General features: G+C 41.0%; 1 protein-coding gene and 1 pseudogene across 2 annotated transcripts in view; both read left to right on the top strand.

The window, feature by feature from the left end:
- LOC147028297 (collagen alpha-3(VI) chain-like) overlaps positions 1 to 14,962 on the top strand; it is a 115,241-nt gene continuing 100,279 nt past the window's right edge. Inside the window, exons 1-3 of one of the 2 annotated variants that reach the window (XM_085878575.1) lie at positions 1 to 209; positions 396 to 443; positions 1,503 to 1,691. Coding sequence is in view for 1 of the 2 variants with exons in the window: in XM_085878574.1 (XP_085734700.1) it covers positions 12,642 to 12,658 (17 nt within the window). In the remaining variant the exon portion in view is untranslated. Of the gene's footprint in view, positions 210 to 395; positions 444 to 1,502; positions 1,692 to 12,626; positions 12,659 to 14,962 lie in introns of those variants that run through there. The other variant, XM_085878574.1, reaches the window with a different exon arrangement.
- On the top strand, positions 10,360 to 10,500 carry LOC147028299 (signal recognition particle RNA; annotated as a pseudogene).

Here is a 14,962-nt window from a genome sequence, read left to right as displayed (position 1 = left end):
GGTCAAGGCGGGACAGAACTTTCTCTATCATCTTGGGTGATAAGGAAACTGAGTCCAGTCAACCGTGTGTACAAGCGGGCAAGGTGAGATTTTGAAGAAAACACTGAGTTGACATTCTGCCTTTTCTCGAGCAGTGCCTTCTGTGATGCCGTTTTGAGTGGAAGGAAGAGATGGAGGAGAGCATACACCAAAAATGGACTTCATAAAAGGTAACACCATGATTTTAAGGAAGGAGACTCCTTGGATATTTCAGGCATGAGATTGGCAAGACGATCTTTTCTGGCTTTCATGAGGATAGACAAAGTTGTTGCAAGTCTTTTTTGTTACCTCCGCCACTGGAGGTGAAGGAGGTTATGTTTTCACGCCTTCCTGTCTGTTTGTCTGTTTGTGTGCAGGATATCTTAAAAAGTTGTGGACAGATTCGGACGAAACTTGGTGGACAGGTGGGTTGTGTGGCAAGGACTATTTGATGCGATTTTGATGAAGATCCAAATCCGGATCTGGATATGAGAATTATTTAATTTTGTAAATGATTTTTCACCATTGGGAGATCGGGCCAAAAATGATGTATAGCATCATATTTCAAAATGCTCTCGTGGATCAGGCATTACGGGGTGGAGGTATGCGCTCCACCGAGTGCCTTCCAGTTTTTTTAATTTGTTTTTTTTTTTATTGTTGCAAGTGATGATTTGTCGTAAGTTATTACCCTGCATGCGAAGTGAAAATCAGGGATAAGCAATTGGTTCACTTTGTCTGTCCTTCTGTATACAAACGCCAGTTCACGATCGATGAACAACTTGATTTCAATTGAATGTTATATTTTGAACACAAATCGGGACATGAATGGGAAAACAAATGTGTAGTTTAGCACAGTTCTTTGACTGAATTTTTCCCAATTGCTCATGCACAGAGAGGAGTGAGATAATTTTTTTACTCTGTCTGCCTGTCTGGTCGTCAAACAAAATTAAAAATCATTCCACACAGGAAATTTTCTGTTTTTAAGGACGTCATAATGGACACAAACAAAGGCGTGAATTACTCATGTAACGTGTGAAACAATGTGGTTTAAAAGATTCTGCATCGGCAGCAGGAAACTTCCAAAAAAATTTTTTCGAGGACCTTTCAACTCTACTTTATTTCAATTGAATTGTATATTTCAACATTAAAACACAAATCGCCTTTTTGTCACTTTCAAGAACTTTTCGTTTCGCAGTACTTGGACAAAATATTACCACATTTGGCATCATCTCGACCAATGAAATTTGCCACTCGCAGACCCCGCCCATGCCCTTTTCCCCCCAAGACTGCGTGGGGTAAGGTGTTCTTTGAACTCTCCAGTTGTACCTGCATTTATATTATTCTTTTTATAGTGTAGTTCATTATTGTACCTGTTTATAGTACACCTATTATTGTATAGGCCATTATTAACACCTGTGTTTCAGAGAACAATCATAATTACACTCCAGCTGATGCTAAGTGGAGAACGTCCGTTATTCATATAGATTCCAAGAGGCATTTGTTTTCTTCAAGAACGTAAAAACACATCGAGTAGGAGGGATGTGTAACTCTCTCTAAGTGGGGTGGGTGGTGGGAAGTGGAGGCTGGACCAAAGCTTTTCTGCAATGCACCCGCTCATGTGCCCCTCTCCTCGTCACTTCGAGCGCTGCTCCCGCAGTGCTTACATCACCCTGGTGAGTGTGTTTGAGTGTTCTGTGCCCTGTTTAGGTTTGCTTGCTTTTGACAAGTTGCACATCGTCTGAAGTGCCGTGTGATTCTTATGAAGGATTTCTGTGAAATATTCGCTCTTTAATAGTCAACTAGGGAGACTTTCATCAGATTTTCAATGAAAACCTTTTGGCCGTCCATTTTATTTTGGCATTTAAACCATTTTTTTGTAATTAAAAAGCGAATAGCAGGTTTTTCTTACATCGATGTTTTTCACGAATTGTCACATCGAGAATGGTTTTATTTTTCCAATTTTGTACTCTTTGCAATATTCCTTCGATGTCTTTAAGTTTAAGTTGGTACAAGTCTGAAGACGACGATGGTTCACTCTGAATTTTTTCACTCTGAAGTTCACTCTGAATGTATTTGACGATGTAGATTGTTTCAGAAGTCAGGGATGAGACAATGTGATAATGTTTGACCAAGTTATAAAAATTATCAACATGATGTGGTGCGAGTGACAGGTTATTAGCTGCAAAATGTCGAAAACCCAGTTTTGTTCAACAACTTTCAAAATTTGACCTTTGCATAACCTTTAAAGGTCACAAAACAATGTTGTGGACATTAAAATAAGGAAACAGGATACGTGCTATAGCTTATTGGAGTTAGTTCGTCGAAGAAGTTCGAAAACCCAGTTCGATTCCCACAACTTTGAAAATTTGACCTTTGTGAACTTTGAAGGTAAAAGGTCAAGGATTATGACCTTTGGTGCAAAACTTCCTCTGGAACATTCCAGGAACAATATAACGTCATATAGGCTATATGGCATTTTGCACTCCTCTGGGATTATCCATACTTTGATGAAATCAGCGTAAAAACAAACTTGAAGGGGGCGCCACGGGCAAGGTGTTCGAGATCGAGCAAAATGGTTTCCAGACTTTAGGTGGGGAATGACCTGAAGATTATGCATAAAAATATTGTCATCCTCGCTCTCAAAGTTTGAGCGGTCGTATGATTTTTTTATGTAAAAATTCGCAATTTTCTAAGTTTGTGCCCTTGACCTGGGGACAAAAATGAAAAATCGAGCTCCGTGGGGCTATGCAGGTGCCATTGGGCTAACCAAATACCGAAACCCCAGCCAGATACAACAAACCCCTCGGAGAAGATAATTTTTTATGTCAAAATTCGCAATTTTTCTTAGTTCGTGATCTTGTGACGACCTTGGGACGAAAATGAAAAATCGCGCTCCGTGGGGCTATGCAGGTGCCATTGGGCTAACCAAATACTGAAACCCGTGTCAGATTCGACAAATCCCCGAGGAGAAGATGCAAATTGAAATTGGCTACCCCCTAAAAACACATGTTTTTTGGGCGTGGCTCCGCCCATTCTCAGGAAAACAACTAGATCATGATAGAAACCTCCCACCAATTTTTTTTTATCAGGATCGGATCAAAACCCACAGAGCTATGTTCGAGACAGACAGACAAGCCGGTAGGCGGACATGGGAAGTCGACTACCCAATATAAACTGACGCGATGGGCCCGTTCGATTGGGAATGACCTGAGGATTAAGCATAAGAAAATTCATGATTCTAGCTTCAAGGGTTAATGCTGCAGATTGTTTTTTCGTTAAAATCCCCCCACATTTAATGGTTTTTCGGCCGTTGCTAGGCAACGGAGGGGTCCATCGCAACGGTTCTTTCTCACACATAACTAGGACATACCATGAACCTACCATACCAGTTTCATGTATATCTGACTCATAGTCTCTGAGATGTAACGAACTTCGTTTTTATCACCCGGGTCGTCCGTCCGGCTGTCCGGCTGTCCGTCCGTCCGTCCGGCTGGCTGGCGTCAATATTTATAGCTGTGAGTGTGATAACTCATAAACTGTTCGCCATATCGATTTGAAATTTGGGTCACACATGTACCACCTGAAAAGGAAGAACCCTATTGATTTTGGGCGTGGCCGGCTCCAAGATGGCCGACTGGGGCGCCGTCAACATTTATAGCTGTGAGTGCGATAACTCCTAAACTATTCGCCACATCGATTTGAAATTTGGGTCACACATGTACCACCTGAAAAGGAAGAACTCTATTGATTTTGGGCGTGGCCGGATTCAAGATGGCCGACTGGGGCGGCCATCTTGAAAAAATGTTTTTTGTAATAAATGGAAAACCGCTTATCTGATTTCAATTATTTTTCAATGGCGGGGGATTCCCCATCTCTGATGGTATATTTTTTATTGTTTTTGACCAGGGTTCATTCAAAGTCTATCTTCTCTGACAGTTTTCATAGGATCCGGCTGGAAATTTTTGACAATATTTGACAACATGACAAAAATGACAATATTTTTGACAATTCAATTTCAATCTGAAAAATCATCAATTTCATCGATTGACCTGAGCTTTGATTAAGGTTGTTAATTTTAACCCAATGAAATGGACAATTTGATGTATCCATGGCAACCTTTGGAGAGGGGGTGGATTTTGCAAGTATCGTGCTCTGCACGACGTTTTCTTCTTTGCTTGTTTGTCCACACAGAACTTTAGTGGTTTTCTCTGCAACCCCTTGTTGGATTGAGACGAAATTTTAACCATTGGAGCAACTACTCATGTCGAATGTTTTAAAGATAATTATGACATTATAAGTCTTGGGGTGTGGCAGCCATGTTGGAAAAACCGAAAAACTTTGGACCTCTATCTCTGAAACCACACCAAGGAAAACATTGAAACTTGGCTTTGTCAAGTAAGTACTCATGGGAAACAAGCATAGTTTTTTTAATGATGTCATAGGTGCCTTCATTATAACGTCATAATTGCAGATGCAGAACGCTACATGTGATCACTATGAAAAATTTTGAGGGTCATAAATGGTCGACAGAAAAACAAATTGATGTCAGCGGTCACGTGATTCGGCAGCCAGAGTTTTTAAAAACCTTCAAAAATCTTCTCTGAAGTGTCTGAACAGATCAAGGCAAAACTTTACACGTATGCCCGCCTATCCATGAAGAAGAAAAGGTTCACACATATGACGTTATAGGTCACAGGGTTTGGCAGCCATATTGGATTTACCCTAAAACTTATAAAAATCTTCTCCATAATGGCTGGACAGGTCGAGGGGAAACTTCACACAAATGTTCTCCAAGCCATGGGTGTACAAGATTCTTAAGGAATAATTGATGGGTCACATGGTTTGGCAGCCACATTCGATTGAAGAAAAATATTAAATAATGTTTTCTCGAGAACCGCTTAATCATTCAATGTGAAACTTCAAAATTATGATCTAGTAATGATGGGAAATACATGTTTTAAATTTCAACTTCATTGGATGCATCATGGTCTGGCAGCCAGAAATATTTAATTTTTTTGATCTTGGTTCTTTTTGCTGTTTTGATTTTTTTTGTTTTTTTAATAAGGCTCACTTGATTGTGCCTGGATGAGTTTGAGAGTAAATGAGTCGCAGTTGAAATGCAAATCATATCCAGGTCCCTCCTGATGTCTTCATTTTTGTGTTTTGTTTCTTTGGGTTCCTTCTGATTACTCCAATGTAGGACTGTACCTATTTGATCTTCCAGTTGATTAGAATTGAATTTTTTTACCCCATTCTGTTTGGTATTTTAGTTATTTATTTAGGGATTCTTTTGGGGAATTTATTTTAAGCCATTTTTTTTAACATAAAAATCTTCAAAAATCTTCTTCGAAACAGCTGAACAGATTGAGGTGAAACTTTGTAGATATGATTGCCTATCCATGAGGAAAAAGTTCTCCACCTATGATGTTATAGTTTTTTGGTTTGGTTTGGTTTGGCCGTTATAATTTTTGAAGAATAAATATTTTAATATCTTCTTCTCCAGAATGGCTTGACAGATTGAGGGGTAACTTCACCCACATGTTCCCAAACCCTTGGGGATACCAGGATGTTCACAAATAATTAATAGATCACATAGTCTGGCAGTTATCTCGGTTTGAACGAAAATCTTAAAAAACAATCTTTCTCTTGAACCACTTCGTCAATCGATGTGAAACATCGCAGTTATGATCTTGTCGTCATGTGGAATATGTTTTAAATTTCAACCTGATTGGATTCATGGTCTGGCAGCCAGAATTATTTCATATTTTGAATCTGGTTAACAGGGATTTAAATCAAACTTGGTACAAGTATGTATAATGATGTAATAATGTGGGACAAGGCATATCTGGTGATGTCAAAGAGTGCCCTTCCAGTTATACTATAAATGCAATAAAAATAGAATTTTCCACAAAGTGAAACTTTCAAAACTGGCGAGTTTTTGTAATACAGCATGCAAAATATGTTCACACAGTGATAAAAAATATATATTTCTGCTGCACAATGTACAGCTGAAAATTATTTTTTGGACATACTATATCCATATTTTGCCTTTCTGGACCACACTGTAAAGTTTTTGTGATGCAAAACGCCAAGTGATCAATTTTGAAGTTTTCGTCATATATAGACTATTTATGTATCCATTATCCATATATGCATTCGCTCCCTTCGCCCCATTATATTAAAAAGGAAATTCCATATGTAAATTGTATAATGTTTGCTTTGGTTTGGTGGACAATTGTATTGAGGAGATATGTTAAAGACTATATGATAGTGTCAAATATTAAAGATTATATGATAGTCAAATAATTTTTGGAGGCCATCGTGGTGAGAATTTTTGTAAAATAAAGGCACCCAGGGCTCGATCAATGAGTGGAAGTCACTCAACTCCCCTGCACATGGAGTCATATTTGATCCAAATTCCGATTTGATTGGTGCTGTATGTAGAAAACATCGTTCAAGATAAAGAAAACAAGGACCAGTTGATGATTTTGGCCCCAGCCTTTGTGTAAATAGTTTGTTAAATAATCTTTGGTCTCCTTCTTCCATCAGAGTGTAAAAGAGGGAATCAAATTAATTATAATTGGTACTTGTGTAAGAAGAGCTCTGTTTCAGTTATTACATTTTAAAATGGGGGTCAATTTCTTCTTGATTGAATCCTGTGTCATGTTGTACATTAAATGTGACTTCAACTTCACTCTTTTAAAGATGTGTTATCTCTCCCAAGCTGGATTATTTTCCTTAAAAGGCGAACAACAGATATTTCTTCGATCAATGTTTTGCACCAATTGTGAAAGAAAGGGCAGATCCATTTTGGGTTTTAAAATGTTCCAATTTTTAATTTTTTTTAAGCAAAAAAAACGGAAACTATTTTTTCCTTTTTTTTTTAGGGGGGGCTCAAACTTCTTTCTTCAAGTGGAAATATAACGGATTAAGAAAAATCCAAACCAGTGTTTTGGCAAAGATCTGGGACAAGCTTGGAACCTCAAACTATTTTCAAATTATCCCATCTTGTTCAACTGCTAGAACAGTCACAGTTTTCTCTTCATATTTCTAACTTTTCAAATTATCTCAAACCTGAGCCAAGCTTGATTCCTTATTTCATGTCAAGCATATGAGTTTCCACTGTAGAAAAGCCCAACAGAATTATGAAACACTTTCCTATAACTGTACTGATTTGTGAAGGGAAATTCTCCTTTTATTCTGCTCCAAACCACTTTTATCTGATTCAGATTTTGTTTCTCAATAGGCAAGCTCTTGCAACCTTACTCGTCTTGATTGTAACACTCAAATTTGGCACAACAGCCCAGTGTCCAGGTATTTTTTACCTAACATAATTGTGTTAGAATAATTTCAAAAATTAGAACTGGAAAGAGCAATCAGATATTGCAGACACTAGCCAGGACTTGTTTTGTGTGATGTACCTTATCTGGCAAATCAATGGAAGGATATACTAAATGAAAGGTCATTGATTGCAAATGAAAGGTCTAACTGGTGTCGTCATAAATGCATAAAGTTCAAAGGGTCTGAAAAATTGTAAAGGTGTAAAGCTCAAAAGGTCTGCATGGGTCTAATGGATCTAAAGGGTCAAAATGGGTTTATAAAGTGTCTTAGAAGATTGAAAGGGGTCTAAAAGGTGTAATTTACGGTCTAAAGGATTAGAATTGTTTGAAGGGGTCGAAAGAGTCTTAAAATGTTTAAAAAGGGTCTGAAGGTCAAAGGGGTCTACAGGGTATTGAGAAAGCCTGGAGTTGACTTGGTGGTTAGGGTGGCTGGCTTGGGGACCGGTGTACTGGTATAGAGGCACAGCATCAGTGACATAGTTGTGCCCCAACAAAAAATGAGAGTGACACGGCAGCCAAGCTGCCATACAGAAGAAAAAGAAGAATTGAAAGGTGCGAAGGTCTAAAAGGGTAGAAAGGAGTCTAAGGCATGGTTGAAACTCCTGTATTTTACGGAAATCTGTATTTTTGTCATGACCCATACGGAGGCTTCCTATGCTCGTCATCAGACAAACGTGCCATGAGTATGGGGAAGTGAGGTGATATTCTGACATACTGATTCATTTAATAACCCATTTCATCCAGATGCGGTGCAATGCTAACGCATCATGACCACAATTATATGAATTCCTCTCATGGTAGTTTTTTATTATGAGGTATTTTTGCAGAAGTAATCCGGGTACAAAAGCTCATAAAGCTCGTTCCCATGACGGCGTGATCAGATGACCGCTAGGCAGGAGACCCTCTGTCTATGTCGGTGTTATGTATCGGCCTTTATTCGCCGGCAGATTTGTCTAGATTGGTTATGACGTCAGAATGGTATTTATATTTGTTTACATCATGAGTGGTTTACATTGTATTTTGTTAAATTAATGGGATAGTGTTAATTTGTGATTGGAATGAGGCTGTTTGGATTGAAAATATAGAGATTAAGTTTAAAGCAGAATCAGGTATTTACAAAAGGGGGCGGGGAAAAGGAAAAGGCGGGGTTTCCCGATCGGAATGGAAGGCTGTGACGTTCATTCATCCCTCATGGGCGATTTATAATAGCTGTAAAAGACTGCTTGAATCATCACTGAGATGGGGCTTACTATTTCTCTCTCGGGGGAATTCTTCAATCATCTCACAAAAGGTCGAGGAGAACTTGCGTGCAATTGAGATCTGTAGTGGCATCATTTTTGCATTTTCTGCTTATGTAATATGTCATTATTCTCGAGCTCTGGTTGATTGGGGGGGTTTTCTGGAACTGGGCGCAACTGAAAGAGAGATGAGCAGGTTGTTCCTTCATGGTTGGAATAAAGGATTGACTGATTCCGAACGCCTCGGACATCTCCACGCTAAAGATCCGCCTGCTTGGCGTTTTGGGCGTGAACGACCACCATTTGTTGTATCGATCAGGCGCATTCCACTCTACCGAGATCTGTGCCTGGTGTTGCGCTGAAAAGGGTAACCCTTATCATGGAGTTTCGCTGGCAACGATTCCTTTCCTGATATTGGCACCTTTGTATGGCTCGTGTGTGAAGAGCCCTTCTTTGCCTTTGTGGTACCTTGCACGTCTCGTGTTGCCTCACATGGGTTAATGGAGCTCATCTGAAGAGTCCGCAGTTGATTTCTCCTTGGATCCTTCTTCAACATTCCTGCCTTCGGCCCTGCTGGGTTCCAGAGGGCTATTCGGCTTAGTACCTCGGCAACTTACCATTCCCTTGTGGCATTTGAACTCCTTTCAGACATATTCCCCTCACTTATGCGTTCACTCCTCTTACTGCTGGCCAATGGTGATGAATAACGTCATTCTGTTGGAATGTGATTGGTTGATTTTGAGATCAAGATTGGGTTCACAACACCTGAAAGCTATAACACTCATTGGAGGGTTTGTGATCAGATTACATTAGATACTACCCAACAGCACATTCTTCTACTTCGAAACTCGTAAGCATATCCCTTGCATTGTTTAGTATTGTTCACATGTGTTTATTGGTAAATACAGTAAATTTACCTGGTTGCTTGGTGGTTTAAGGACTCTTGTGTTGTCTCTCGCTCTCTCGCTCTCTCGCTCTCTCGCTCTCTCGCTCTCCTTCAGCAACACCTTTTCCTGCCTGGTTTCCTCCTTTCGACCCCAATCTCCATCTTTATCGTTAGCTCAGAGGGAAGACCCATAGCAGTCTGTAAATAAGGAAATAGTCTCCATTGTTGGATTTTTCCCATCGCCGGTTCCTTCTATGAACTTCACGGAAAATACCGAAGTGCCTTCTTTACATTGCACGAAGTAAACACGTGATTCTGCTGCACACAAATACAAAATTTGATGTCTGTTGGTTGTGGTGAAGTTTGTGACCACATCGATACGAGACCAATTAATCTTAACAAGGAGCTTTGACGCAGGAGGAGGGCCATTTGGCCCATCGTGCCTGTGCTGCACTCTCGACTCAATTTTACTTGGGGGGGGGATTGAGAAACGTAGAACAGCCATGGTGGGGGGCGACAAAAGTGTAGCAGGCACAGGGTGTCATAATACAGGCTGGAGTATCATCATATGCAAATAAAATAAATGTTTTAAAACTCATCTGTTTATGACGACTTTTGCAACTTTCCCTTCTCCACGTCACATATGACTGTGTATGTTTACTGAAGCCTGCTGGAGGGGGTGGTTAAAATTGCTCATTCTGCTGATCTCTTTTGAGGGAACATTTCCAATTTTAAACCCCCCCCCCCTGGGGATTTGCCATTGAAGCCATGCCAAAATAGTTTCTCGTGCTAAATCTGCAATGGCCGCTCACCACGCCATACGCATTCTTACAGATTAACAGTTCATTATAAGAAGGTACAGGATGACAAAAACGGAACCGGGCGTAGTGGCGTGCGCCTGTAATCCGGCTACTCGGAGGCTTGGGTTGGAGGATCGCTTGAGGACGGGTGCTCTGCGCTGGGCCACGCTATGAGAGGGTGTAGAGCAGCCCGGAATTATGGCGAAACCCAATCCTTATTCCCTGTGTTGTAAGAGGTCACCAGGGTTGCGTTAGGAAGGGCATCCGGCGTAAAACCTGTGCCAAATCAGTATGCGGATCATAACGGATGATCCGCTGTGGCGACCCCAAACGGGAGCGGCTGAAAGAAGAACAACAACAACACAGGACGACAAAAACGGAGAATCCTGGGACAAAAGATAGTCGGACGTTAAAACAGGCAGATAAATAAATAAAGTACAATTGTGAATTGATATAACAAAAATGTGACCACTCGACCTGTAGCTTATCTGGGCCCTTGCCCAATGTTGTCACCTAAATTTGGTCTCATTCTGACTGGTGGGTCTGGAGCGGAAGGTTTTCTGAAGGAATTTACGGATTTTCCCAAGAATTTGCCCGTGCCTGCACGGGATTCCAAACGGAGTAGGGATGGAGAGAGCAAAAATGCAAATTGTGTCTTCTGTCGTCGAGCCAGTAAGGTGGGAGCAACGATTCACATTTATTGCCACATCTGATGGAATTTAAACGCTCATATGGCGGCGAGGTGCTCCATTTGAAATTGTTTGTTGGATATATAGCTTTTAGATGCCTAGGATCTGTAATAAAAATTTGTATTGGTGTCAAAGCCAGTGACCAATTACAAATAGTAGGATAACGATAACATTTAATGTTGTTTTGTTGCACCGTTGCACAAATGGCTTGCTTTGGACATGGTTTGCAATTTAATCATTGAAAGATTTTCAAGTTGACTGAGTTAGGGATTTGTTCGAACGCTCACGGTTTGATTCCCATCCCCTGTCATCAATTGTGATGTGATGTCATATAGAACATCCCTCAGCATTTAACAGATAATGAAATATTATAGATATCTTCACATCTCTTTGAATTGATCGTGAGGACTTGGTATTTTGAATATGCAAGGTCCACCGAACAACTCAGAAATGGTGTATACACCCAGTCATATGTAATGCAGGGCTGGCAGGACAGCTTAGACTTAGAGGTATGCGATGCACACTCATCTACGACCTGTGTAGCCTGGGTTCAAATCTTGACCCAGCTGTAAACTGCCACCCTGGTGTTTCGCATGCAGGAAAATTAATGCATCGATGTGTTTGCTCTCCATCGGTTGGACTTGAAGCCTGAGGATCCATCTGCTAGCACTGGTTGTCAGTGGCCATTAAAGATCCCACAGTGTCCTTTCCAAAGAGTCGATGAGTTATTGCCACAACCTGGCCATACTGTAAATTCCTGCCTTAACCTGCAGAGGGCACTGCATTAGTGGTGTTGCCACACTCAGCAACTAACAGCCATCATCCATCAGCCACGTGCTGCACACAAATGAATAAGTCAACGATGCTGAAGGTTGCACTGAAAGCCATAATGTCCGTCCATTGTGCTAGTTGCCTCATCTTTGGGTGTGGCTGTGCTGCTGATGAAATTCCCAATGTAGGTTTGTGCAAGAAGTTGGCCAGGGTGACAGTAATAACTCGACCTCCGTTTGTCGATACCACACTGAGATTTTTAACGTCCACCAGCAACAAATGGTAGAGGATGGGTCCCCAGCTTAAAATCCCATCCTGTAGATGTTGTACTTTTTGATGTGGAACCCTGTCTGCCAAGCACCAGTCAAATTAATAAGTGGAAGTAAGCTTGAGGGTACTTGGACCGAATGCCTTGCTTGAAGGAGGAGACACACTTAGTTACCAAACAATATTGTGAAATGCTTTCCATTATTATTGGGTTATTATGTTTATAGTCGTGGGAAACTGTGCCAGGGCTGCATCTCTGCGAGTGAGTTTTACGTGCGGAAAATATAAACAGACACACATGCCCAGCAGATCTCGAACGCAGGCAAAACACGTGTACGAAGTGCACTGCTCAAGGAGCAGGAGGGCTGGTATGTCCTTAACTGACCTTTACGTGATGGACTCATCAAGAATCAAAGATTTATATGTTTAATGGAAAAGTAAAAATGTTAAATAACTGTATATTTGTCTATGTCAGGTACTAACCTTTATGTCGGGCCATGTACGATACGTATACTGACCATCCTGTTTTGCTCTTATAGATGTCCTGCATTTGGTGCTCAAATTTCAATATCACCGATGCACCCATTGTGTGCAGGTGCATCATCCATTACTGCACTGGGATTTCATTACAAATGCCCAGTGGCAAAAGGTAGTTGTTTAATTGTCTCAACATCCCAAAATTAATGATTGAATTCTGATTTTAGTACTTTGAAGAGTTTTTAGGTTATTTCTCCAAAATAAGCTCACCGAGTGGGTCCCAGTGCCCGCCCGTCTGTCCGTACATGTACATATGTATGTCTGTTAACACTTGACTAAAACATGTTCTCCTCACAAACTGTCCTAACGATATTGACCAATTTTTGTACGATGCATCAGGACAGCAAAGTCTCGTGTGGTTGTGCTTAACATGTGGATGCGCCACCTATAAGGGGGGTGAAAAGGGTTTTTTTTAACCCCAAATATTGGTATTTTATTCAAAATCATCTCTTTAGAAAGCGCCAAACAGTACCAGACCAAACTCACCAAGAGGTATCGGGGCCATGCCCTAACCTTAAGTTGTGCTCCTCATGGTCGTATCTCCCCTGGAAAGGGGGCCACGGCTTCCCTCCCCCAATCCCTCATATTCACTAAACAATATTTTCCTCACAAACTACATGACCGATATGGACAGAATTTTGTAAGATACAGTACATCAGAACAGTAAGGTGTCATGGGGTTGTGCTCCCCATCCAGATCTGCCCCCTATAAGAAGCTGAAAGGGCGATTTGGCCTCAAATTCAGGTAATTTATTTTAAAATATTGTTAGAAACCGATGGCTCGATGCAGACCAAACTCTTCATGAAACACAAGGACCATGCCCTTAACATAAGTTGTTCTCCCCATGACTGTACCGCTTCAGGAAGCAGGGCCATGGCCCCTTCCCCCAATCCCTCATTTTCACCCTGCCTGTTGGGGACATAACCATCAGTCCCCCATTGGGCTGTTTTTTCACGAATAGAGGGTTTGCCAAATTGATATATCTCACTTTTGTCAGCACTTTTTGTTAAAACTCAGTGTGTGGTCTTTACCAACTTGTATTGAGGTACTCTTCAAGATTCAGGTGTATGCCAGATGCAAATATGCCCAAATATGGAATTGCAGCACGTTTATGACCAAATATTGTGGAAACAATGATCTGTGATTTTGAATGAGTAACATATACTTCCATTGAAAATCAAATTGGACAAGACACGACTCTCATTTCGGTAGCAATGGCTGTTTATAATGCATTCTTTTAAACACAAATAGGGAGAAAATACAAAATGAATCATCGTTTTTCTCAAAACCATGTTTTTTTTTCTCTCAGCAGAATTACTTGTGTTCCAGACATCTATCTATAATTCCAGCAGTGTGCGTGCGTGCGTGCGTGCGTGCGACCGCTCATTCTCGACAACCACTGGTCCGATCTAATTGAAACTTGCCAGCTATATTGCTGGGGACCTGAGTACGTGCCTTTTCAAGGTTTGATATTCATCGGACAAGTGCTTCCCAAGTTATGGCCATTTATTTACCAAAACAATGACAGAACATGTTGCTGCGTAGGCGTGGCTGATGCGTCATTTAGTTACCAATGACAGGACACGTTGCTGCTTAGGCGTGGCCGTTGGGGAAGAGATCCTCAGCCGCATTCCCCCTTATGGGTTACAACGTACGGACTTCCGGATCGTGATGACTTACTGTATTCTAATAATTTCTCGATTTCTTATGCGCATTTAGAGATAAACACAATGCCCCAATCCAGTCGTCATTTACGAGAGCGAAGGAACGGCCTGTGTGGTTGTTTCAAAGTTATTTTATTTTATTTTATTTTTTTTTAGATCCTCATGGAGGATCTCTGTCTTACTCACGTTGTTCTTGTGGACTTTTTTGTTTTACAGCCTACAGTTTTCATCGAAACTTCCTGAAACTTGGCATATATATGTAAAAATTCCCTACGCAGACAGTAACGATCTCCGATTTGAAAATTCCTCCGAGAAAAAAAAGTAATGACGTCAAAATATCTCCGCTAATGGAAATCGCCTTAAAAAATTATCTCCGAAACTAGGCAAGCTTTTTGAATTCTGTTTGCGGGAATCGAACAGTGCATTCGCAGAGATGAATTACCGCACATAATATACATCACTATGACGTCATATCAATTTTTATGACGTCATTCCTATTTTTTGTTTTTTGATTCATTTGTTTCACAGCCTACAGTTTTCATCGAAACTTCCTGAAACTTGGCATATATATTGTTGCGGTCTTCGCGCCCGCCGGCGTGCGACGGCCACGTAACTCGAATCGCGGCACGTCGCCCACCGGACGGACAATCCAGTCGTGACCCTCTCGGACTAACGCCGGGAACCAGTCACGGGTGGACCTTTCGGTCTCACCGCGATCGAGCCAATCAGCCCCCGCGTGGGATAGGGTTGCT

Source organism: Eptatretus burgeri, chromosome 4 (genome assembly GCF_056783735.1).
Source record: "Eptatretus burgeri isolate ZD-2024b chromosome 4, Ebu_testis_v1, whole genome shotgun sequence".
In the NCBI taxonomy this organism is placed as follows: Eukaryota; Metazoa; Chordata; class Myxini; order Myxiniformes; family Myxinidae; genus Eptatretus; species Eptatretus burgeri.
Note: the sequence above shows the minus strand (reverse complement) of the source record. Positions and strands in the feature narration are given on the sequence as shown.